This window comes from Entelurus aequoreus, linkage group LG13 (genome assembly GCF_033978785.1).
Source record: "Entelurus aequoreus isolate RoL-2023_Sb linkage group LG13, RoL_Eaeq_v1.1, whole genome shotgun sequence".
In the NCBI taxonomy this organism is placed as follows: domain Eukaryota; kingdom Metazoa; phylum Chordata; class Actinopteri; order Syngnathiformes; family Syngnathidae; genus Entelurus; species Entelurus aequoreus.
This window is the reverse complement of record NC_084743.1, coordinates 53,845,795-53,869,857: the sequence shown is the minus strand read 5'-3', so window position 1 is coordinate 53,869,857 and position 24,063 is coordinate 53,845,795. Positions and strand designations below refer to the sequence as shown.

The following is a 24,063-nucleotide window of genomic DNA, read 5'->3' as shown; positions in this document are numbered from 1 at the left end:
AAGCATTTAACAGGCAGTTGTATTTTCTTTATTTACATAGTTGTTTGATTATATAATTGATTATTTATAGACAAGGTTTCTGTGGTTTATCCGTTACGGAATATACGTTAGGTCAGGGAAAAACACAGAGGCTATTTCATCCCTACAAGCCTGTTTTGCAGGTTTCTCTGCTCTTCAGGGGGAATAGAAATAAAATCCCCTGAATAGCAGAGAAACCGGCAAAACAGGCTTGTAGGGATGAAATAGCCTCTGTGTTTTTTCCGGACCTAACGTATAATTGATTATTTAGATTTCTATTACTTAATAATAAACATTTTAAAATCCAAACAAATCGGAGCGTTTATAAAAACAGTCTCTTAGCCATATTTGTGATGTGTATAATCTAATGCATTGTTGCATAAGCAGAGTGGCATAATAGTTCACTTTCCACACAATGTGTTTCATACTAAATATCAACTGTATATACAGTATACTAAATGATTGAGTAAACAAGTTATGCCGCGATCTTAGTTTGTGTGATGATGTCTGTTAATGTAATATTGCCAATGATCTGTCAGACTCACTATTCTTGACGCCTGTATGAAATCTATGATATATATATTTCCACATTGCCAGCATACGAGGAAACCGGAAAAAAAAAGTTTCCAAGTCTTCCGTCCGTCTTTTGCAGTTGTTTGTCTTCGCCGGTGAAACATTTTATCTTCCCACCCTCATCTCGATCTGGTGTTGTTTAGGGAGGAGTATGCATCCTGGCCATGTATGTTCAGGGGCTGCCAATGAAAGAGGAGTGACAGTGTCAGAGACTCAGTGCATAAATAATATCAATTACCGTCAATTCCAGACTATAAGCCGCTACTTTTTTCCTACACTTTGAACCCTGCGGCTAATAAAATGGAGCGGCTGATTTATGGCTTTTTCTTAGCTTGAGGCTATGATACAAATAATTTTATAGAAAAACAAAAAACAAGCAAAAACACTGAGAGGATGTTTTATTGTTTGTGCTATGGCACCACCTTTTGGATAAGTTCGCTCACTGCAGGTGCTGCAGTGTCCCTCCATTTACCGCCAGTGCTTTTTTTTCTGTCTTCTAGCCGTCCAAAGCGTTCCTACTCGTATGGATTCTTCATCACTCCAAGCATCATTTGTAAGTTTTACAGAATACCTAAAACTGTAATCCGTTCCATATGTGATGTCTGTAGGAGTGTTTTCATGCATATTTGTACGTGCTATTGTAATGTAATGACGCTAGCGTCATTAGCTAATATGCTAACACGTTTACAAGTGCCTGTGTTAGTATTATTAACTTACAATGGCATTATTTTTGTATTGTTTCAGTTTCACATATTCCTCAGTAAATTCACCAAGACGTCACTGTGGAGTTATTGAGTCTGTTTAGCTGATTAGAGCTAGTTTTCGCAGCTCGTGGGTCCATGACAATGACTTCTGTTTTGTTTTATCAGCCGTTTTACTGCCGTGCTACAGACACTGTTTGGAAACAATTTGGGTATGTAAATACACATTTACAGAATCTTACTGTGTAAATAACTCATTTCGCAACGTACATATATGTGGCTTATCGCCTGGTGGGGCTAACATATGGAAACTTTTTTTTTTTCCTGAAATTTAGAGCGTGCGGATTTTATCCCGATGCGCTCTATAGTCTGGAAAATACGGTATGTGCAATAAACCATGAGGGACTAAATTTTTATTATTTATTATTATAGTGGGGCGCAGTTCATGGCCTGGGAAAAAATATGCCAAAATAATTTTGCACTTTCTTTCTGAAGGAGCTGTACTGTTTTAATGTTGTCTATTAATGCTTCTATGGTGATAACGCTCTGCAGAGCCATTGGTTGTGCTGTCATAGAAGAAGAGCAACACAGTTTGATGTTGATATGTCAGTCCTGTCTTTTGTTAAACCTTAGACACTATTTGTCTGTTGGTATCATAATGCTTATATCAGCTGTTGTTTATCAAATTGTCATAATTAGAGGTTTTTGAAAACACTAATGCTAATCACTGTAGTGCAGGGATGTCAAACTGGTTTTCATTGAGGGCCACATGGCAGTTTTGGCTGCCATCAGAGGGCCGCTTGTAACAGTGAATAATGTATGAATATGCCTCTGGATTTCATTATTAATTATATCAAATGTTTTAAGTAGACTGTTGATTTTACAGTAAAAACTTTACATTTACAAAATTTTACTGTAAAATATAGTGTTGTTGTTTTGTTTTTTTTTACAACATTTTACGGTAAATGGAAAAACAGTACCACTGTTTTTTCTTAGTTGCCAGAATTTGTGTGTTAAATTTACATTAGTTTTTTTTACAACATTATATTGTTAATGGAAAAACAGTACAAGTTATTTTTTAATTCTGGCAACTTGGCTGCCAGTTTTTCTACTGTAAAAACACAAATGTACCGTCTTTCCATTTACAGTAATACACCGTTAAAAACAACAACCGTAGATTTTACTGTCAAAAACTGGCAGCTCAGTCAACAGAATTTTAACGTAAAAAACAGTAGTAGTTTTTTTTTCAATTTACAGTATGCTGTCAAGAACAACGTAACATTTATTGTCATTTTTATTAATTTGATGGGTAGTTTGCTGTTAAGTTAAGTATTTTTATGTATTTTTATTTAGACAAAAACATGTTTGGAAAGTATGATAATATACTGTAATATTTGTTGCAATATTGGATACTGTTAAAGTCTAAAATGTATGCAATTTCAAGCAGTACATATATTTTTTCTGTCAAAATGGAAAGAAAAAAAATTACATTTAGTGAGAAAATATTAAGTACTTTATTGACACATATCATTTCCAGGTGTTTGCGGGCCAGATAAAATGATGTCGCGGGCCAGATCTGGCCCCCGGGCCTTGAGTTTGACACATGTGCTGTTGCGCATCTATGTGATTTTCAATGTGAATTAGCATCGAGCTAGCACATTAGTTTAGTTACCTGTCATTTATTTTAAATAAAATTATTTTGTATCTTGTGTAAGTTAAAATTGACATGCTTTATTTTTGTGTGCTCAGCTTCAACAGCGCTTTAAAGTACTTAAATTGGAATATTAATATAATATTTATTATACTGTACATCAACAGTTGATGAGGTTTTTTTGTGTGAGTTGTATTCCTGGTGCAACACTTCTTTGGTAGTAGTGGAGCGCTTGGTCTCACGAGATTATATTGGGAGTTTGTCATAAAAGTAGTACAATTACTGCAATTAATGGAAAATTAGAAAATATATATATCAAGGTGTGTGTCTCAATCCAAAATATTGATCGGACCTTGTATCTTTAGAGTCTTCAGTTTGAATGTGAATAATATTGTTTGATGTTACTGTTTAACTTGGAGTATGTTACATTGGGTTACCCTGTACTTACCTCATAGTCAGGTGAGGGTGGCACTGGACCTCCAATTGCTGCAAGAATAGCACACAAATTATGGTTATTTATACATTTAAAAATAGTTGTCTACATGTGCGTAATTTGTCAGATTCTGTTTTAACTGAATATCGAAGTTTCTACCCCTCCAGGACAGTTTGAATAACATGTGTGGAGAATGCATATATTTTTAAGAGTTCTTTTTTTTTAATCCATAGTCATGTTTAAAGCAGCTAATATTTTCCCATGTGTACACTTTGTTTTTTCCTTATGCTCGTTAGTGAACTCTGTGTTTCACCTTGACTACCTGGAATGTCTGTTGGGAGTATAATGTACTCCCTTTTTTGTGGAGAAGGCCTTATCAGTTTAGAACAAAAAGGCTGTATTTCCTTCTGGGCGGGAGGGGGCTGTTTTCATACTAAATAAGATGACTCTTTCTGTTTGATTTTCAGACCGCTTCTTGATGCTGCTATTAACGCATTGTAAGGCTGGTCTCCTAAAGATTTAGTAAAACTTGAAAATATTGCTATTGTGTCTTGGTGGTCCTTACTCAACATATATGTCAAGTGTGTTTTATTCCCTGAGAGGAAGACTGGTCGGACGTAACACATGAAAACCATTAGGTTGTAGCTTTGCATTGCCCGGTAGTTTATGTCATCACCACTTGCAAACAGACCAAGACGGATGTGATTTTCTTTGTACCTCCAGCAGTTGCTTGGTATACATCACACGGTAAAGTCACAAATACAGTCAGTACCTTGACATAAGTGTTCAAAATCGGTACATAGATATGGTTATGGTGTTAGTTTATTTTGAACATGCATATAAATTGCAATATGATACATCACATGTTTACAGTTTTTCATGATAACATAGCTGAAAAGGAGTAGGAAGAAGCACAGCTCATTTAATTCTCGCACTCTTTGTTTCATTGCAATTTCTAACACATTCGTTGGTACTCAGTCTGTAACACAACAGTGAATAGATAAATACACGAGTCAGTAAATAAGTATTAATTACAGAAATAAACAATGAATAACGTTTTCATGAATAAACAGTTAAGTAAGTTATCATTCACATAATGAGATAAATAAGATTATCTCGTTTTTAAATAAGGTTCAAAATGTTTATCAGGATTCTTCCTCTTTGTACTTTGTAAACAATGTGAACAGTTTCTTAAATTAGATCATATTAGTATAATTCCATAATTCCATAATTTAATCCCACATACTGATATACAAAAGGTCTTAAATGCTGTACGTGCATACAAAGGTTTTAAATGACATTTTCCTCTAAGGTTATATTCCTCCTCTTTTTTTTAGAAGAATTGTTGTACATTCTTGGGTAGCAGGTTATAGTTTGCTTTGCTGTTTGCAAATGCACCAAATCATTGAATTATCATCCATCCATCCATTTTCTACTGCTTGACCCTTTTGGGGTCGCGGGGGTTGCTGGAGCCTATCTCAGCTGCAATATTTTTATTCCATAAAGGGTTTGTATGTTCTCTATATCCTACATTATGTATTATTCTAATTGATCTTTTTTATAACACCGTTAGTGAATGAAGGGCACATTTGTAGTTGTTTCCCCGTATGTCTGCACAATAACTCAGATATGGTAACACTAGCGAGCAGTAGAGAATATGGAGTGATTTTTTGTCCAGAACATATTTTGCTTTATTCATTATTGACGTGTTTCTTGCTACTTTAGGTATTTTTTTAATGACATTTCCAATTCATTTCATCGTCTAGTATTACACCCAAAATTGGTTACTTTTACTCTTTCAATGTCTGGTCCGACTATTTGTATTTGTGTTTGACTTTCCCTTCTGCTTTTACCAAATAGGATTATTCTAGTTTTACTTTGATTGAAAGACAGTCTGCTTTTGTCAAACCATCATTTTAATTTTGTTCATTTCATCTGTTATTATTTGTATTAGCTTCTGTGTGTTCTCTCCTGAACAAAACACAGTTGTGTCATCTGCGAACATAGTCTAAGTTACTACAATACACCATTCCCATCAATAGTTGGCCATAAGTCAACATTGTCAGCCATTTGTTATATTCACTGTATGTAGAGTAAATACTTTGCTCTGACCTAATATCTGTCACTTTCCTATCGTCGCCAATATTACAGTCTGTCCAATCTTAGTGAGTCCATTCTGCCAGACTGTCCACCTGTTTGGTAGATTTTGTTCACACAGAGCAAAAACAGGAGGCATTGCTAATTTTCAAGACAATGATATACAGTATGAGGTATAGTTTGTCTATTTGTCCTATTTTTATACCGCTTGTGTTGGCCCTGCGATGAGCTGGCGACTTGTCCAGGGTGTACCCCGCCTTCTGCCTGAGTGCAGCTGGGATAGGCTCCAACCCCCTCACGACCCGAAAGGGACATGTGGTAAAAATGTATGTATGGATGGATGGATTGTCTTGAACTGATATTGAAAATGTAATTTAAAGATGGTTTATTTTGTCCTTGAAAATATTTTGTCTTGAACAGAAAAGGGTTTTCTAATAATTGGATCAATGCAGTATTTTTATTCAATTAAAAAAATAAATAAATGTAATGACTGGTAAAGAAATTCTGACACATGTTTCTCGTCAATACAAACATCTACACAAGATTTATATTTAATTGTATTTTAGATTTAGGCATATAAAAATAAAACATTCACTCTTTTATCTCAGAGGTGTCAAAGTCGCTTTCATTGAGGGCCACTACGCAGTCGTGTTTGGCCCCAGAGGGCCGTTTCTAACAGTGAATACTATTACTACACATTTAATGCATTTTATTTGTAGATTTTTTTTTAAACTAAAATCTAAAAAAATATGGTAAGTTGTAATAATATCACCTCAAAATGTTGTGTATATTACTGTAAATGGATAAACAGTACTGCTGTTTTTATGGTTAAAAAAAGGCAGCTCAGTTGCCAGAATTTTACTGTAAAATGTACCTTTATTTTCTTTAGTGCAAATAAAAAAATGCAATTTTACAGTAAAACTTTGACGCCTGAGCTGCCAGTTTTTTTGTGTTTTTTTTATTTAAATTTTTTACCGCAAATCAACAAAAAATTTCGGTGTATTACTGTAAATGCCAAAATGGCACCACAGTTTATTACAGTAAAAGTAGTAATGTTTTTTTCATTTACAGAAAAATGCTGTAAAAACCACAGTAAATTTCACAACTGTACCATGAAATCTATTGCTACTTTTACATTGCACAATTTGATGGACAACTTGCTTTGAAATCATTATTATTAGTATTTATTTCTATTTAAAAATGGTTTGAATGTTTGATAATATATTTTTGCATAATTACACAATATTTAAGTTAACATAATTTGCGATTACATGGAGGACATATATTTTTTTTCTCCCAAAATAGAAAGAAAAAATACATTTAGTAAGAAAAGTTACAGTACTTTATTGATACATATCATTTCCAGTCTTTGGAGGGCCAAATAAAATGAAGTGATGGGCCACAACTGGCCCCCGGGCCTTGAGTTTGACACCTGTGTATTAGATGGTTCAATTTGTGCAGTTACTAGTTTTAGTGTAGTGGTATCCCGATCCCATATCAGTAAAAAACAAGTATCGGATTAAATCGGTTTATATCTAAAATGATCAATACAAGCAGTCCTGCAGATTGTTTACTTGTGCAAAGCTGGAAAGCCAGTTAACAGCTGAAGGTCCACAAATAAGCACACAAGGTTGGTCTTTTAAAGAAGGTAAACATGGGAGGTGACAGGCAATAGCACACAAGGAACACTTGCATGACAACTGTCCTAAAGTAAACAATATTGCACATTTGTTAATATAAACAAGTATCAAATAATCATAGTTGCATATTACTTGCAGATACAAAGTTTCCAAAGCAGAAACTTATTAGAAAGTATCCAGTAACACATGTGTCTGCATCATTTAACTTACTGCATCATGACCTTAACTTAATTAATTATTGTGGCCCCGTGGTGTTGCCAAAAAAACATTACCACTCCACTTGAACTTAAAGGGGAATTGCACTTTTTTTTTTTAAATTTTGCCTATCGTTCACAATCATTATGAAAGACATGACTATGGATGTTTTTTTTGTAATGCATTTCAAATATTAAATAAATGCGATCACAAGTCAGCTTACAATGGAGTCTATGAGGGTCGATCTATTCTGCCTATAAAGCCCTTAAAAAAACATCCAAAAAACCATTAAGGTTTTATATACATGATGTAAGTATATATGTAATGTAGTAACAGGCACATTTGTAATAACATTTAATATTTATGTATTTTGATCGTTTTAAGCCTACGTGGCACATTCATTTAAAAACATAACATAATAAAACATCACTTACTGTACAAGGTCTGCTGTCATTAGGATGCCGACTGCTAGGATGTTCATATATTCCCATTCAGATGAAGAATGACTCATAATCCTCGTGAAAAATGGGGGATGAAACCCAGCGTTCTCGGCATTTCCGGGTCTAAATTGGCTGTCAAAGTGTACCAACTTGTCGCAGTGCGTCCTCATCCTTCTACTATCCAGGTGAGAGGCATGATTTATAAGTTTGACGAGCAAGGAAACGTGCAAGCAGCTGATCAGTCGATCATGTCTACATTGGCACACAAGCTTGTGATCACGGCCCCACTATAAATAGTTTGTCTGCGTTAACGCTTATAATAACAATATCACTAATACTTGGTTAATATTCAAGTCACAAAATGTAAATGGAGTATTGTTGGCACTTTTTGGTTGTCATATTGTAAGCGGATTTTTATTTAGAATGCAAAAAAAAATGTATCCGTATATCCGTCGTCATGTCTTTCATAAAAGTGCAGTATTCTTTAAAGTCAGCATAAATCCATTCCAGATGGAAATATTAAATAGGCTCTTTTTTTTAGTGTACCATTGTTCTTTGAGTAATTTCACTTGATCAAGCCTAGCATTTGACACTACAAAATAAAAAAAGCATATATGATTTGTGCTGACATCCTATCGGATATCATGAAAATATGTCTATTTTCTGCTGGATTTACTCTCTATTTTATGCTGCAGCTGTTACTTATACTGTAATATAGTACATGGCAATTGTTATATATTGTATATATGATATAAACATACAATATAATATATCAGTATATATCCTATACTGTACACATAATATGTAAATATTACGTATATATGTTATATTTTATAATGCTTTTAGTCTATTTTATACCTGCATTGTCCTTTCCATCTTTTCCATCATTTGTAACTGAGCTACTGTGTGGAACAATTTCCCTTGTGGATCATTAAAGTTTGTCTAAGTCTAAGTCTAAGGATCAATTTCGACCAATACGCAAGGGGCGCATATATCGGGACACCTTTATTCTAGTGATAGTTTTTATTTCTTTAAAACAGGATTATTTTATCTGTCCCACTATTACCTTTTTAATGATCGGAATTGGAATTCTTACCCTGTGTGGCACTTCTCTTCTTGACGCACCGGTAGATCAGGATCATCACTGTTGCTGTTACACTCACATCTGCAACAATAACCAGCCCCAACAGGACGCCATCCATCTCAAAACAATTTGAGCAGCCTAGACGAAGGCGGACAAATAAGTCGGACCTCGGCAAATACGAAGATCACAAGAAATACACAACCTTTACTCACCTTTTCCTTCAACGTAGAAATAGTATTCTACGGTAGACATTTGGGGACCGTATTCACAATGATAAAGGCCTTTGGTATTTCCATCGTAATCAACAGTGTAGGAGCTGCTTTTGGGCCCTACTTCACTTTTTCCATGGAACCATTTCCCATCTTGTGGACATTTCATCGTGAAGCTTTCTTTCCAGAATGATACTCCACCTCGAATAAGACAGAATGACAATCACACTCCTTCAGTTGTTACTGTGTTACACCACACTAGTCCCAGCAGGCACAAGTCATTGATACAACGTTGATTACATAGACGCTGATCTACATTTCTGCCAGTGGGTGCTCGGTGTGTGTGCATTAATGTTGTCCCGATACCAATATTTTGGTACTGGTACCAAAGGTTTTTCAGTATTTTTCTGTACTTTTCTAAATAAAGGGGACCACAAAAAATGTCATTATTCGCTTTATTTAAAAAACAAATATCTTAGGGTACATGTTTCTTATTGCAATTTTGTCCTTAAATAAAATAGTGAACATACAAGACAACTTGTCTTTTATTAGTAAGTAAACAAACACAGGCTCCTAATTAGTCTGCTGACATATGCAGTAACATATTGTGTCATTTATCATTCCATTATTTTGTCAACATTATGAGGGACAAGTGGTAGAAAATTAATTATTAATCTACTTGTTCATTTACTGTTAATATCTGCTTACTTTCTGTTTCAACATGTTCTATCTACATGTTAGAATAATTATGTATGTATTATCACACAACTTTTATGCTTACGGGCCGTTGCTATAATTATGGTCAATTGTGCTGAAGTGGTATTTTTCTTTGTCTGTGCAAAGCTGGCAATCCAAAAGATTGCAAGCCAGTCTGGTATCAGTGTTTGTGTCCAGGAACGGCCTGCTGACTGCCAAGGCCGAACACCGCCGTGACGCAGACAGAGCAGAGACAAGGCGATATCACCAGCGTCAACACAGTTGCATTTTTGTATAATCATATACTGTATTGTGTCTAACTGGAGTTGTCAAGATTACCTCCTACCCCCAGCAACAGCTTTAGTGATGTAAACAGGGACCTCACAAATAAATAGAGGAAGCACGCGGGCTGGACTTTTAGAACGTAGTTTGGATCTGTAACTAGAATACAGCCCAAAACATGTTTCTCCTCATTGAGCCAAATTGAACTCTGTCCCTGCATGATTCCTTGCTTCTCGTCTGTTTAATAGATGTCATCAGTGTTTGAACCTTACACTACACTTCTGTTAAAATGTGATAATCACTTATTCTTCTGATACTTTACATTAGTTTTGGATGATACCACAAATTTGGGTATCAATCCGATACCAAGTAGTTACAGGATCCTACATTGGTCATATTCAAAGTCCACATGTGTCCAGGGACATATTTCCTGAGTTTATAAACATAACATAAATTAAAAAAAACAAAAGAAGATTTTGTGATGTTAAAAAATATCGATGTAATCATAGTAGTATGGACTAGATACGCTTTTGTACGTGGTATCATTACAGTGGATGTTAGGTGTAGATCCTCCAATGGCGTTTGTTTGTATTGTAGTGTCCCGGAAGAGTTGGAATTTTGGAAATTTGTTCTGTAGTGTTTATGTCCAAAATGTGTTTGTCGTTGTCGTTTAGTGTGGTTTCACTATATGGCACATGTTTATGACAGTGTTGACATTGTTCATACTGCCACCCTTAGTGTAACATGTATGGCTGTGTGTTGAGTAAGTATGCCCTTCATTCGTTCGTGGGCAGCGTGTTTAAAGTCAAGATGATTGTGTCATTAGTTTATTATCGGGCACAATAAAGCCCTGGTTAGATTTTGTTAATTATAGACTATTTGATTTGTGACTCTTTTATTATGTGTAACGGACCAAACACGCCATTAATTCAACAGGATTGATTTTTTTTAAATTATGTAAAAGAATGAAAGTTGCCGCCAATCCCACTTGGGTGCTCGGCATTGCCTATGGTTGATTATACACATATGTTTCTTAAAACTGACTTCTAAACAAAGTTGCAAAATAGTTGAATTTGTAAATTAACGTTGGATCCACGTTGGTGGTTGGGAAATGACCAAATGTTAACGGTCAAATCAACGTCACAACCTGACATTGGATAAATGTCGCCAAAAAGCATGTTGTTTCAAATTGTAGAATATTGGTTGGGAAATGACCAAAAATTCAATAGTCAAATCAACGTCAGAACCCAACATTGATTAAACACAAAGAAGCAGGTTGTTCCAATGTTAGGTTTGAGTTGCTCAACGTCAGGACCTGATTCAACAAGTTCTCAACGTTGTTTCAATGTCTTGTGCCTGCTGACAGATGCTGATTTTCACTAGCTAGCCTACATCTTCACTTAAACATTGACAAAATATGGATGTAAAATGGGGGCTTAAGTTTTAAAATCAAGAAAACTGGGGAAATTTTGCTCAAACTACCGTGACAGTAATTGTGAATTTTCAGTTTATTGTAATTACCCAACAATGAACATGTAAGTACATTATAACATATTATGCAAATATAATAATTAAAACTTGCAAATATTTACCTTGATCAGCTGCCACGGCAACTGTTATCAGGAGGTGAATCCAGGGCAGCGCGATCTTGTTTTTCATGTTTTTCTCAAGATGATATTCGTTTCTTTGCAATTTCTCAATGCACTTATTCAATAATGAGCGAGAGATTATTTAGAGTAAGCTGCTCTCGCTGTGACAGACTCCCTCTCTGTGTTTAACACACACACATTCACAGGAAGTACACACACAAAATGAAGCAGTTGAGGTGACTTAAATGATCCACATGAGTGTCAAAAATCTAACCAATGCTGACTCAGCTTATTCAGTCATATTTTGGTGTTGACAAAACCCTTAAAAATATCTTATCCTAAGTTTTGTACTTAGACTAAATAACTTTTGTGAAGTTAAAATGTTGCAAAAACATCTTAGAGCTTCCACAAACATCCCCATTTAATAATAAAAAAAAGATTACATGTGGAGATAAACATCTATATAACTGTATTTAAAAAAAACAATATTTACAGGCCATATCCTAAGACGTGAATGAGACATTATGTGATGCAAAGAGGAAAGCTTACTCCTGCCCCCCTGAGGCTCAATAGTGCAATACACCATCCTCGCATGCATGAGCACTTGCAATTTCCCAATTTGGATTTATAGTTTTCATAGATATTCATGGTCCGCATTGCCGGCAGTAAGTCGGACACGTTCCTAGTGAGGGTTGGACTCCGCCAAGGCTGCCCTTTGTCACCGATTCTGTTCAAAACTTTTATGGACAGAATTTCTCGGCGCAGTCAAGGCGTTGAGGGGATCCGGTTTGGTGGCTGCAGGATTAGGTCTCTGCTTTTTGCAGATGATGTGGTCCTGATGGCTTCATCTGGCCAGGATCTTCAGCTCTCACTGGATCGGTTCGCAGCTGAGTGTGAAGCGACTGGGATGAGAATCAGCACCTCAAAGTCAGAGTCCATGGTTTTCGCCCGGAAAAGGGTAGAGTGCCATCTCCGGGTTGCGGAGGAGACCCTGCCCCAAGTGGAGGAGTTGAAGTACCTCTGAGTCTTGGTCACGAGTGAGGGAAGAGTGGATCGTGAGATCGACAGGCGGATCGGTGCGGCGTCTTCAGTAATGCGAACGCTGTATCGATCCGTTGTAGTGAAGGAGGAGCTGAGCCGGAAGGCAAAGCTCTCAAGTTACCGGTCGATCTACGTTCCCATCCTTACCTATGGTCATGAGCTTTGGGTTATGACCGAAAGGACAAGATCACGGGTACAAGTGGCCGAAATGAGTTTCCTCCGCCAGGTGGCGGGGCTCTCCCTTAGAGATAGGGTGAGAAGCTCTGTCATCCGGGGGGAGCTCAAAGTAAAGCCGCTGCTCCTCCACATCGAGAGGAGACAGATGAGGTGGTTCGGGCATCTGGTCAGGATGCCACCCGAACGCCTCCCTAGGGAGGTGTTTAGGGCACGTCCGACCGGTAGGAGGCCACGGGGAAGACCCAGGACACGTTGGGAAGACTATCTCTCCCGACTGGCCTGGGAACGCCTCGGGATCCCCCGGGAAGAGCTGGACGAAGTGGCTGGGGAGCGGGAAGTCTGGGCCTCCCTGCTTATAAGCTGCTGCCCCCGCGACCCGACCTCAGATAAGCGGAAGAAGATGGATGGATGGATAGATATTCATACAAATTACGAAACATGGTGAGGCTGTCTTTCAGTTTTGAGTTTGAGTTTATTTCGAACATGCAAGCATGCAACATGATACATCACAATTTCCAGTTTCTCTTTTCAACATGTTCGAAAAGGAGTAGAAAGAAGCAGAGCGTATTTAATCCTACCCCTTTTCTTTACATAACAGTTGCTAAAACTTTTTGTTCACTTCCTGTTCACAATAAACTCCATAAGTAATCACAATAAAAATAAATAAATAAATAATAGTAAGAATTTAATAATAATAATTGGTGAAGTAAGTCATATTTCATATGATGAGATAAGTAAGATTACTTTAAGAATGAATGAATGGATGGATGAAATAAATTGAGAATGTTTGTCATGGTTCTTCTTCTTTGTACTTTGTAAACACTTTAAGTTTGAAGAGTTTCTTGAAGTGGATCATATTAGTACATTGTTTGATTGCTTTGCTTAATCCATTCCATAATTTAATTCCACATACTGATATACTGAAGGTCTTAAGTGTTGTACGTGCATGCAAATGTTTTAAATTACGTTTTTCTCTAAGATTATATTTCTCCTCTTTTTTGAGAAGAATTGTTGTATATTCTTGGGTAGCAGGTTATAGTTTGCTTTGTGCATAATTTTAGCTGTTTGCAAATTCACTATGTCGTGGAATTTCAGTATTTTTGATTCAATAAATAAAGGGTTTGTATGTTCTCTATATCCAACATTATGTATTATTCTAACTGATCTTTTTTGTAACACCGTTAATGAATGAAGTGTACTTTTGTAATTATTTCCCCATATTTCTACACAGTAGCTCAGATATGGTAACACTAGTGAGCAGTAGAGAATATGAAGGGATTTTTGGTCTAGAACATATTTTGCTTTATTCATTATTGACATGTTTCTTGCAACTTTATGTTGTATATTTTTTACGTGAGATTTCCAGTTAAATTTATCATCAATCATTATACCTAGAAATTTGGTTTCATTTACTCTTTCAATTTCTATTCCGTCTATTTGTATTTGTGTTTGACTTTCTCTTCTACTGTTACCAAATAGCATTATTTTAGTTTTACTAAGATTCAACGATAGTCTGTTTTTGTCAAACCATCTTTTTAATTTGTTAATTTCTTCTGTTATTATTTGTATTATCTCCTGTGTGTTCTCTCCTGAACAAAACGCTGTTGTATCATCCGCAAATAATACTAACTTTAAATCTTTTGTAACTTTACAAATGTCATTTATATAGAGATTGAATAATTTAGGTCCTAGTATTGATCCCTGAGGTACACCACAGGATATATTTAGCATTGTAGATGTGTGTTCGCCTAGCTTCACGTATTGTTTCCTGTTCGTTAGATAACTTCTTATCCAGTTTAAGACTAACCCTCTGATGCCATATCGTTCTAGTTTTTTGATTAAAATATTGTGATTAATTGTGTCAAATGCTTTAGTTAGATCCATAAAAACCGCTGCCGCACATTTTTTACTATCTATTGCATTGGTAATTTCTTCTGTAATTTCAATTAAAGCCATTGAAGTTGAAACATTAGCTCTGTATCCATATTGGTTCTCTTCGAGTATTCTATTTTTATTTATGAAACTCTCTAATCTGTTATTGAACAGTTTTTCAATGATTTTAGAAAATTGTGGAAGTAGAGAAACAGGTCTATAATTTGTAAATTGATGTTTGTCTCCAGTCTTATAAATTGGTGCAACTTTAGCTATTTTCATTTTGTTTGGAAATGTACCTGTTTGAAATGATAGGTTACTAATATACATTAATGGTCCTGAGATCTCTTCAATAACCTTTTTTATCGTTTCCATATCAATTCTGTTACAATCAGTTGAAGTCTTAGATTTACATTTTTTTGCGATTGTAACTATTTCCTCCTGTGTCACATTACTGAGGAACATGGAGTTGGGATTTCGCTCTATGGTATCATTATAGTCCTCAATTGGAACTGGGTCTGGAATCCTTTCTTCCAATTTTGGGCCAATATTTACAAAATAATTATTGAAGCTTTCAACTACTTCCTTTATGTTGTCATTTTTTTTTATTTCCGTCTAAGAAGTATTGAGGGTAGTCCCTCTTAGATCCATTTTTAATAATGCTATTGAGGATGCCCCATGTTGCTCTCATATTATTTTTGTTCCTGTCCAATAATTCACTGTAATATTCTTTTCTACATGATCTTAGTATGTCTGTTAACTTGTTTTTATACTTTTTGTACTTAATTTCTGCCTCTATACTTCTTTATGCTATAAATTTTCTATATAGTGTATTCTTCTTCTTACAAGAAGAATTTTTATGCTCCTAAAATCTGAAAGTCTTCCAGAAGATGTGAGACAGGCCTCAACGTTGAGCCACTCAGGTACCACCTTAGTACTTATCTATCTATACGTTCTTTCTTGAATTCCATAGTGTTTCTCACCTTCCTTATCAAATTGCTGGCACAAGCACACTTCTTTTGTTACTAGCGGGTAGCATCTTACTGTGCCGTCGTTCTCTCGGGATGCAGACTGACGACTCCAGACGAAAGCGTGAGGTAGGAGATGATTTATTTATCATAAATCGTAGCCAAACAGGAAACAAGCAAAAGGAAAAATGTGCCGATTGCACGGGAAGCGAAGGTAACCACTTAGCTCAGGAAGCAAAAACTAGGAGTCAAGAAATACTAACGTTACTTGTTGCTTGAAGCAAACAATGAAGCCAGACAGAGTGTGGCGAGCAACGAGAATAAATAGCTCTCTGATTAGTGGTCGACAGCAGGTGAGCATGCCGACCACTAACCAGAGGCAGGTAAACCCAATTAATCACCATGGAAACCAAAACAAACCAAGATGTGCACAAAACAGGAACTCAGGGAGTCCAAAACTAACAGAACATAACTAAACAAAACATGATCCGGGCCACGGATCATGACAGTACCTCCCCCTTGAGGACAGATTCCAGATGTCCCCAGAATAGCACACAGAGAAAAACAAGTTCAAGAGTCACGGGAGGGCGGAGGGAGGACAAGTGTCCCCGCAACCAGCGAGGGAGAGTCAGGTGGCGGCGACGCTTTGAACGCCGCAGCAACTGGCGAGGCGGGCGACCACGGAACGGCCACATCAGTGGCCGACGAGGTGGACGCGAGTGACGCCAGAACCTCAGTAGCCTTTGAGTCTTACGCCCAATTCGTGGGCGTCGCTACTGTCTGCGCCCGGGGCGTCCATTAGTTGACCCCTGACAGGGCCGCATGCAGGCGTCTGATGGCCGCTTGCGTAGCCGGCCAGCTGGAGGTTGCGGAGGCGACGATGCTGGCGATGAGGACGAGAGCGGCGCCGTGGGAAGGTCCGCCGGAGACGAGAAAACTGGCTGCGCCGTGGGAAGGCCCGCCGGAGATGAGGAAGATGGCGGCGCCGTGGGAAGGCCCGCCGGAGACGAGGAAGGTGGCGGCGCCCTGGTAGGGCCCGCCGAAGACGATGAAGGCACCTCAGGAGCTTGAGCGGCAGGTGAAGGAAGCAGCCGTGGAGCAGGAACAGGAACTGGAGCTGGCTGTACGGGTACGAGAAGCTACGTTCTGGCACTGGATCTCAAGATGCGCTGGCTTATGAAGGCAGGTTGCTCATCACGGGCAGGTGTGTTCATTGTAGATTGCCTGCAGCCGAGAGGAAACGCCCGTGGCCGTGGCTCGCAGTGCGCTCAGCAGAGCAGGATGAGAGGCAGCAGGAGTGTGACCCATAGCAGCGAACATGCCATCAATGATTGTATGAGCGCTGAGGGTGTCCCAATCTTTTTCATGTCTGCTAAGATACCCATATTGATCCGATTTGGGAATCAGCCCTACTTTTGTAGTTTTGTAGGGTGGAGAGTTAGAAAATATTTGATCAAGTAAAATTAGTCAGAGAACAATGGTAGGTATAAAAACACTAACCTATTTATTATTACCCATCTGTAAAGGACTTAATCTGTTAAAGTGGAGTAATTATTTTTGGCAACACTGAGTGGTCACAAAAGTGAATTAAGTTAAGCTCATGACAGTAAGTTTATCACGATTATCTATGTACTCTAAAAGCAGCAGACCTACTGCCTTGAATTACTTAAGGCTGGTTGTTCTTCACTTTTGGTGAAATGTATTGAAAGACTTGAGGTTTCATTTTAACAGAAATCGGGCATTTACTCGACCCTATGCAGTTTGCCCATAGGGCACACAGAGGAGTTGTGGATGGGAAATGAAACCCAGGCTAGACTTTTCATTTGGTTTTAACAACAGCCAACCTCAGTGAGGCTGATCAACGATCGTGGTTGATTGGATTTTAGATTGTTTAACTAATCGATCCCATCAAGTCAAATTGAATGGTGTTTGAGTTATCACACTCTTCAACTGGCTCACCTCAAGGATGAACACACCAGAGTAAGCATGCTAAGTGTTATAGTCATATTTGCAGATGACACGGTCATTGTCAGTCTTCTTTGCGGAAATGAGTCCAGCCATGGTCCTGTTGTTAAGGATTTTGTCAGCTGGTGTGAGGACTCCTTTCAACAGCTGAACATATCGAAAACAAAGGACATGATTATTGATTTTAGAACCCACACCAATGCCAGACCTACCGCAGTCATCAAAGGTCAGTGTGGACTGCTACAAATACCTTGGCACGGTCATAGATTCAAATCTGACCTTCAAGATGAACTGCTAGGTTGTAAAAAGGGACACCAACGTCTTCACTGCCTGAGGAAACGGTCACGTCTTCACATAGATATAACCATGTTGACACGCTTTTGTTGGGCATATATTGAATCAATATTGTCCTTCTACATGGTGTCATGGTTTGCTAGTTTGTCAGAATGTCCAGAATGTTGTGGCTTGGCGGGAAGAAGAACTGGCGGTGGGGGTACCTCTGGAGGTAAAGGTGATGGTGTCCCCGCTGGTGAAGAGGTGGGAAGCAGCTTTGAAGGAGGTGGTGGCCTAAAAGGACAAAGGACCGGTACTGTGTGAAGCTTTGTGTCACCAGCTGCACAGCTACCAGCACCACCGGCTCTCTGCCTCATTCACCTGCGCCATGGGGAAGAATCACTTGGGGACCGTGCTGGGGAAGACCTCCGGCCGCGCTGAGGTCGGGGAAAGTAGCAGCTCTCTGCCTCATTCACCTGCGCCATCAATCGACCCCGTGCACTCATCGCCTCGGAAGAGACCTCTTCAGTCTCCTCTTCGAAATCCTCCTCAAACTCCAGAGAACACCACGGTTGCTGTACATCCGCTGATAACTCCATAAGGATCCTCTGCTTCTCATCCTTTGCGAGAAATATATAATGGGGCTGGATCACTCTGTCACAATCTTGTTGTGTTGCTGGTCTCATTTCTCAGGATGCAAAGGACTACCAGGAGGCGAAGTGCAGGTAAGAACACTTAATTTTACGAGAGACAAAAAATAACGGAAGGCTGTAGCAGATAGCATGTACTTGAAGGAAGACGCAAACCAAACATGTAACTTGTAGCGTGCAGCGAACATTGATCCAGCAACTAAGGCTGAGAGACACTAGATAAAGGGGAGTGATTTGGGTCAAAAGCAGGTGAGGACGCTAATCAATAAACAAAAGGCAGGGGTCGCCAAACCTAGCAACAAGTAAAAATCAGAGCGCGCTGGAACATAAATGGACTCAAACTTAGAAAGGAATGCTGAGGAAAACACAAAACAAGACATGACTCGCGACATTGGGTCTTGACAATTAATGTTTTTTTAAACTTCCCTATTAACAGATGGCACCCCAGGCAGCTGTCTGTTGGTGATTGTTACGCGCAATGTTTGCCTGTACAATTACCGAGACAGTATAGGAAAATCTGGGCAAATTTTTGTAGAAAAAAAAGAATCACACAAAAAGTAGGGTGTACAAAACTGAGGTACCACTGCATTTAATGTTTCACAAATAGGCTTTTGGTATTTCTTGTCTGTCTAAAATTGGTATACTGTGTTGTATTCCAATTATAATCATGATCATTAATTAATCACAAATTAAATTAAAAAACAATATTATAAAAGATTGATTTTAACACTGAAAACAATCTAGAAAAATATTAAAATAAAGTAAATACAAATATATATGAAAAAAATCTGGAAAACCATTAAAACAAAGTTAATACAAATATATATGAAAAAAATCTGGAAAACCATTAAAACAAAGTTTATAAAAATATATAATAATTTGTATTCAGTGATTATAAATATTTGGTTCTCAAGTAAAGATTTGGCAAGCACAGAGGTCAAACCTTTTTTGTAAGGTCACCAGGTTTAAGCATATCTAAGGAGGGATTTTGGTCCACTCTTACAGATATCCTTCGCATCCTAAAGGCTTCAACGGGGCTGTCACTTTCCAGTTTCAAATCCCTCCACAAATGTTTAACAGGATTAAGGTCTGGAGGCTGGTCGGCCACTCCAGCATCATAATGTCCTTCTTTTGGAGTCAGTCCTTTGTTGTTGTCCATTGTCAAGCCTGATGAACCATCCATTAGCCATCTTCAGTGTTAAAGCCAGGACGTTCTTATCCAATAATCTACCGTACATGGGCTTGTTCGTTGGTCTTTCAATACAGTAAAGCCTTCCTGTATCCACAGCAGAAAAAAGCCCCAAAAATGAATGTAGTTGTAGGAAGGCGTCGTTGGGGTCATAATCAGCATTTGGCCAAGTCAATGCCAAAATGCTCAATTCTGGTTTCATCTGTCCAATAGACTGACAGACGTGAATCTTCAATTAGAAATGCAGATCAGAGGATGTGCTGGAGAGGAGCTTCTGACTAGTTCTTTGAACCATGCATATTCAGTAATGGTAAGCTTTTTTGCAAATAATATCCAATGGGCTATACAAGACTATTCTCATTTTCTTATATGTGTACAAAAGGAATCCAGTTTGCGCTTTGTTTTTGGAATCGATGAACTGTGATCTCATTAAAGTTATTTAGGCTCAGCTGATCACAGTACCCCAGAGGATTTGTTATGTAGGGAGCAGAGATTAATGGGTCGATACGGGCAGCTGTTCTTACGGGTCCGGGAAGATGCTCGGGAGTACTCAATGAGGGATGCATGGGTCTATAAGCAGGGCAATTGGCAGAGGCGGGCATTGAGAGAGCAAGAGACAGAGTTGGGTTTAAGGATGAAAAATGGGAGGTGTTCACATGAATTGGTCCCAAACCACCTAATATGTGATGTTGGGACCCCAAAACTATTGAGGAAAGATGAAAAAGGATATTTATTATTTTATACTTGTTTTATTTTTACTTGAAAAGAAGAGTAATACTGTACCTGTTCCACCCAGTGGATCAAAAGAGCTGCAGAAGCTCGAATCCAGCATAATCGCTCGTGCCTGTTGGGTTACATTTTCACTCATGGTGACATGAGTAAAATACAATCACAGCTGCAACTTGGCAGTTCAAGATGATTTAAAACAGTGATGTCAAAGTCAAGGCCTGCAAATTCATTATCTATGGCCCCCGGGATGATATTTCATTAGTCTTAGGCCACAGCCGCCTGCTTTGAAGGAAGTTTGTTTTTCTCTGTGAGCCTGTTGAAAAATGTTTTCACTTGAAATTAGTGATAGAGCCATACAAAAATGTTGGATTATTCATTTAATCATTAAATAAAATACAGTACACTGTGTTAGGCCTTGGTTCAATAGGTTATGTGCAATAATTTTAATATGTTTTAATAAACATTGAACCACTCCGGCCCTCGGGTTGTAGCAAATTTGTTTTTTTGGCCCTCTGATGTATTTGACTTTGACATCCATGATTTAAAAGATAACTAATCTAAAATGGTTCAGTCATCAACATCATAACTATTGTACCTCCTGTGATAAAAAATTCAGGCCCTCTTTTCGCTCTTCACGTAGTCTGGTTTTCAGTACTTGCAGCTCATCGTCTGACTCTGACCTCAGCTCCTCAAAGTACGGCCTCCTTTGAGCTTTTATCATACCATGTTCGACCAGCCGTTCTTCTTCTAGCGCAAGGCAAATCTCTCTGAGAACATTTTCTCGGTCCTCTCTGAACTCACAGATACATACATACAGTTGGTGGCATTATACATGCAATATAAACAATTCAGTAAAAGGGGTGGTCAGGGAACATACAAAACCCAAAACCGGTGAAGTTGGCACATTGTGTAATTCGTAAATAAAAACAAAATACAATGATTTGCAAAACCTTTTCAACTTACAGGTATATTCAATTGAATAGACTGCAAAGACAAGATATTTAATGTTCGAACCGAGAAACTTAATTTTTTTTTGCAAATAATCATTAACTTAGAATTTAATGGCAGCAACACATTGCAAAAAAGTTGGCACAGGGGCATTTTTACCACTGTGTTACATGGCCTTTCCTTTTAACAACTCAGTAAACGTTTGGGAACTGAGACCAATTTTTGAAGCTTTTCAGGTGGAATTCTTTCCCATTCTTGCTTGATGTACAGCTTAAGTTGTTCATCAGTCCGTGTTCTCCGTAGTCGTATTTTACGCTTCATAATGCGCCACACGTTTTCAATGGGAGACAGGTCTGGACTACAGGCAGGCCAGTCTAGTACCCGCACTCTTTTACTACAAAGCCACGCTGTTGTAACACATGCAGAATGTGGCTTGGCATTGACTTGCTGAAATAAGCATGGGCGTCCATGAAAAAGATGTTGCTCCAAACCTGTAAGTACCTTTCAGCATTAATGGTGCCTTCACAGATGTGTAAGTTACCCATGCCTTGGGTACCATTACACCCCCATACCATCACCAATGCTGGCTTTTGTACTTTGCGCGCCTATAACAATCCGGATGGTTCTTTTCCTCTTTGGTCCAGAGGACACGACGTCCACAGTTTCCAAAATCTATTTTAAATGTTGACTCATCAGACCACAGAACACTTTTCCACTTTGTATCAGTCCATCTTAGATGAGCTTGTGCCCAGCAAAGCCGGCGGCGTTTCTGGGTGTTGTTGATAAATGGCTTTGGCTTTGCATATGAGAGTTTTTACTTGCACTTACAGATGAAGCGACGAACTGTAGTTACTGACAGTGGTTTTCTGAAGTGTTCCTGAGCGCATGTGGTGATATCGATGTCGCTTTTTAATGCAGTAGCGCCTGTGGCATCGAAGGTCACGGGCATTGCTGCTTACGTGCAGTGATTTCTCCAGATTCTCTGAACCTTTTGATATTACAGACCGTAGATGGTGAAATCCCTAAATTCCTTGCAATAGCTGGTTGAGAAATGTTGTTCTTAAACAATTTGCTCAGGCATTTGTTCACAAAGTGGTGACCCTCGTCCCACCCTTGTTTGTGAATGACTGAGCATTTCATGGGAGCTGCTTTTATACCCAATCATGGCACCCACCTGTTCCCAATTTGCCTGTTCACCTGTGGGATGTTCCAAATACGTGTTTGATGAGCATTCCTCAACTTTCTCAGCCTTTTTTGCCACTTGTGCCAGTTTTTTTTTAAACATGTTGCTGGCATCAAATTCCAAATGAGCTAATATTTGCAAAAAATAACAAAGTTTAGCAGTTCAAATGTTAAGTATCTTGTCTTTGCAGTCTATTGAATTGAATATGGGTTGAAAAGGATTTTCAAATCATTGTATTATGATTTTTATTTACGATTTACACATTGTGCCTACTTCACTGGTTTTGGGTTTTGTATAGTTTAGTTAGTTTATTCTTCTTCTTCTTCGGCCAATGGTCAACAAAATAAACAAACAGTTGTACATTCATAGATTGAAAAAGAAAATGTTGCAGACCGAAAGGGTTTAGGCTGAAGTTGAACACTTATTGCGCCTAACCCTATAAACAATGTCAAGTACAAGATGAACTTCCGAAAATTATGAAATGTCCTTTGTACAACATATTATAAATACACATTATACACAACATAAACACAGTTAAATGATATACACAGTAAAGGCATGTGAAATATCCTTGTACACGTGTTAAACCTTTGTACCAATTATCTACTATATACAAACAATTATACTTCTATTATTATTTATGTCTCACATTTAGTTTTTAATTAACATTGATCATAGTATTAACTACAGTGTTGATTCAAGAGTGATATATTTTTCCAAGACATTGGTCTTAAAGTGTTTTTTAAATGTGAGAATGGAACTGGAACATTTTAAGGAATCATCGAAGCTGTTCTACAGATGAACCCCCACTGACAGAAACACATCTACTTTTTAAGCTCGTTCTTATGTTTGCTTTCTGAAAGACAGCTGAACCTCTGAGGTCATAGGGATTCTCTCTGGGTTTGAACCTGTTCTGTAGACACCGAGGCAGCATGTGGTTATGAGCTTTGTATGTCACAATAGCAGTGTTGAGGTCAACAAAATCGTGCAGTTTTAATGTTTTTAATTTAATAAACAGAGCATTGGTATGGTCATGATAATCCGCATAATTGACAATTCTAATGGCTTTCTTTTGAAGTAAGAATATAGAGTTGATGTTTGATTTATAATTGTTACCCCAGATTTCAACACAATAATTAAGATATGCAGTTATATACATACTGTATATATATGTATTTGTATATATAATATACACATATATTAGGGCTGTCAAGTGATAATTTTTTCAATCAGATTTATCCGGTCATGAATTGTGATTAATCATGATTAATCAGAGGTAATTGCTTGCTTGCATATATAAAATTAGCTTAAAAGTCTTGGACAAAAATGAATTTTGTTGTCAGAATTGAATTCAGGAAGATTTTTAAACCTTTTACTGAGCTGCAAGTCATTAATTTGCTCAAAACTTGGTGACAGTAAGGATAGTAAGAAAAAAGTGGACATTTTCAAAGTATTAGCAA

At 37.8% G+C, this 24,063-nt stretch overlaps 2 protein-coding genes across 7 annotated transcripts in view; both read right to left on the bottom strand.

Annotated features, from left to right (window-relative positions):
• Nucleotides 1-241: 241 nt before the first annotated feature.
• LOC133663911 (T-cell surface glycoprotein CD3 epsilon chain-like) lies at nucleotides 242-11,777 on the bottom strand. 2 transcript variants are annotated; one of them, XM_062068640.1, is made up of 5 exons: nucleotides 11,612-11,777; nucleotides 9,045-9,242; nucleotides 8,845-8,970; nucleotides 3,392-3,429; nucleotides 242-770 (listed from the first exon to the last, which is right to left on the bottom strand). In XM_062068640.1, the coding sequence occupies exons 1-5, from the start codon at nucleotides 11,676-11,678 to the stop codon at nucleotides 711-713; spliced, it is 489 nt and encodes a 162-aa protein (XP_061924624.1). In that variant the 5' UTR covers nucleotides 11,679-11,777; the 3' UTR covers nucleotides 242-710. The 2 variants fall into 2 exon arrangements, with proteins under 2 accessions (XP_061924624.1, XP_061924625.1); XM_062068641.1 differs by having other exon boundaries at nucleotides 8,845-8,913.
• Nucleotides 11,778-19,124: 7,347 nt separating this feature from the next.
• LOC133663515 (trichohyalin-like) overlaps nucleotides 19,125-24,063 on the bottom strand; it is an 85,430-nt gene continuing 80,491 nt past the window's right edge. For all 5 annotated transcript variants that reach the window (XM_062068022.1, XM_062068024.1, XM_062068021.1 and 2 more), the window contains 3 exons: nucleotides 21,068-21,263; nucleotides 20,527-20,587; nucleotides 19,125-20,446 (listed from right to left, as the gene is read on the bottom strand). In XM_062068022.1, the coding sequence (XP_061924006.1) occupies nucleotides 20,109-20,446; nucleotides 20,527-20,587; nucleotides 21,068-21,263 (595 nt within the window). In that variant the 3' untranslated portion in view covers nucleotides 19,125-20,108. The remainder of the gene's footprint in view (nucleotides 20,447-20,526; nucleotides 20,588-21,067; nucleotides 21,264-24,063) is intronic.

Coding starts and splice junctions, on each gene's coding strand:
- LOC133663911 (XM_062068640.1), bottom strand. CDS start 11,678: ATGAAAAACAAGATCGCGCTGCCCTGGATTCACCTCCTGATAACAGTT. Junction 3,430..8,844: donor GAAGAGAAGTGCCACACAGG/GTAAGAATTCCA, acceptor CTATTCTTGCAG/CAATTGGAGGTCCAGTGCCA. Junction 771..3,391: donor CACCCTCACCTGACTATGAG/GTAAGTACAGGG, acceptor TTTCATTGGCAG/CCCCTGAACATACATGGCCA.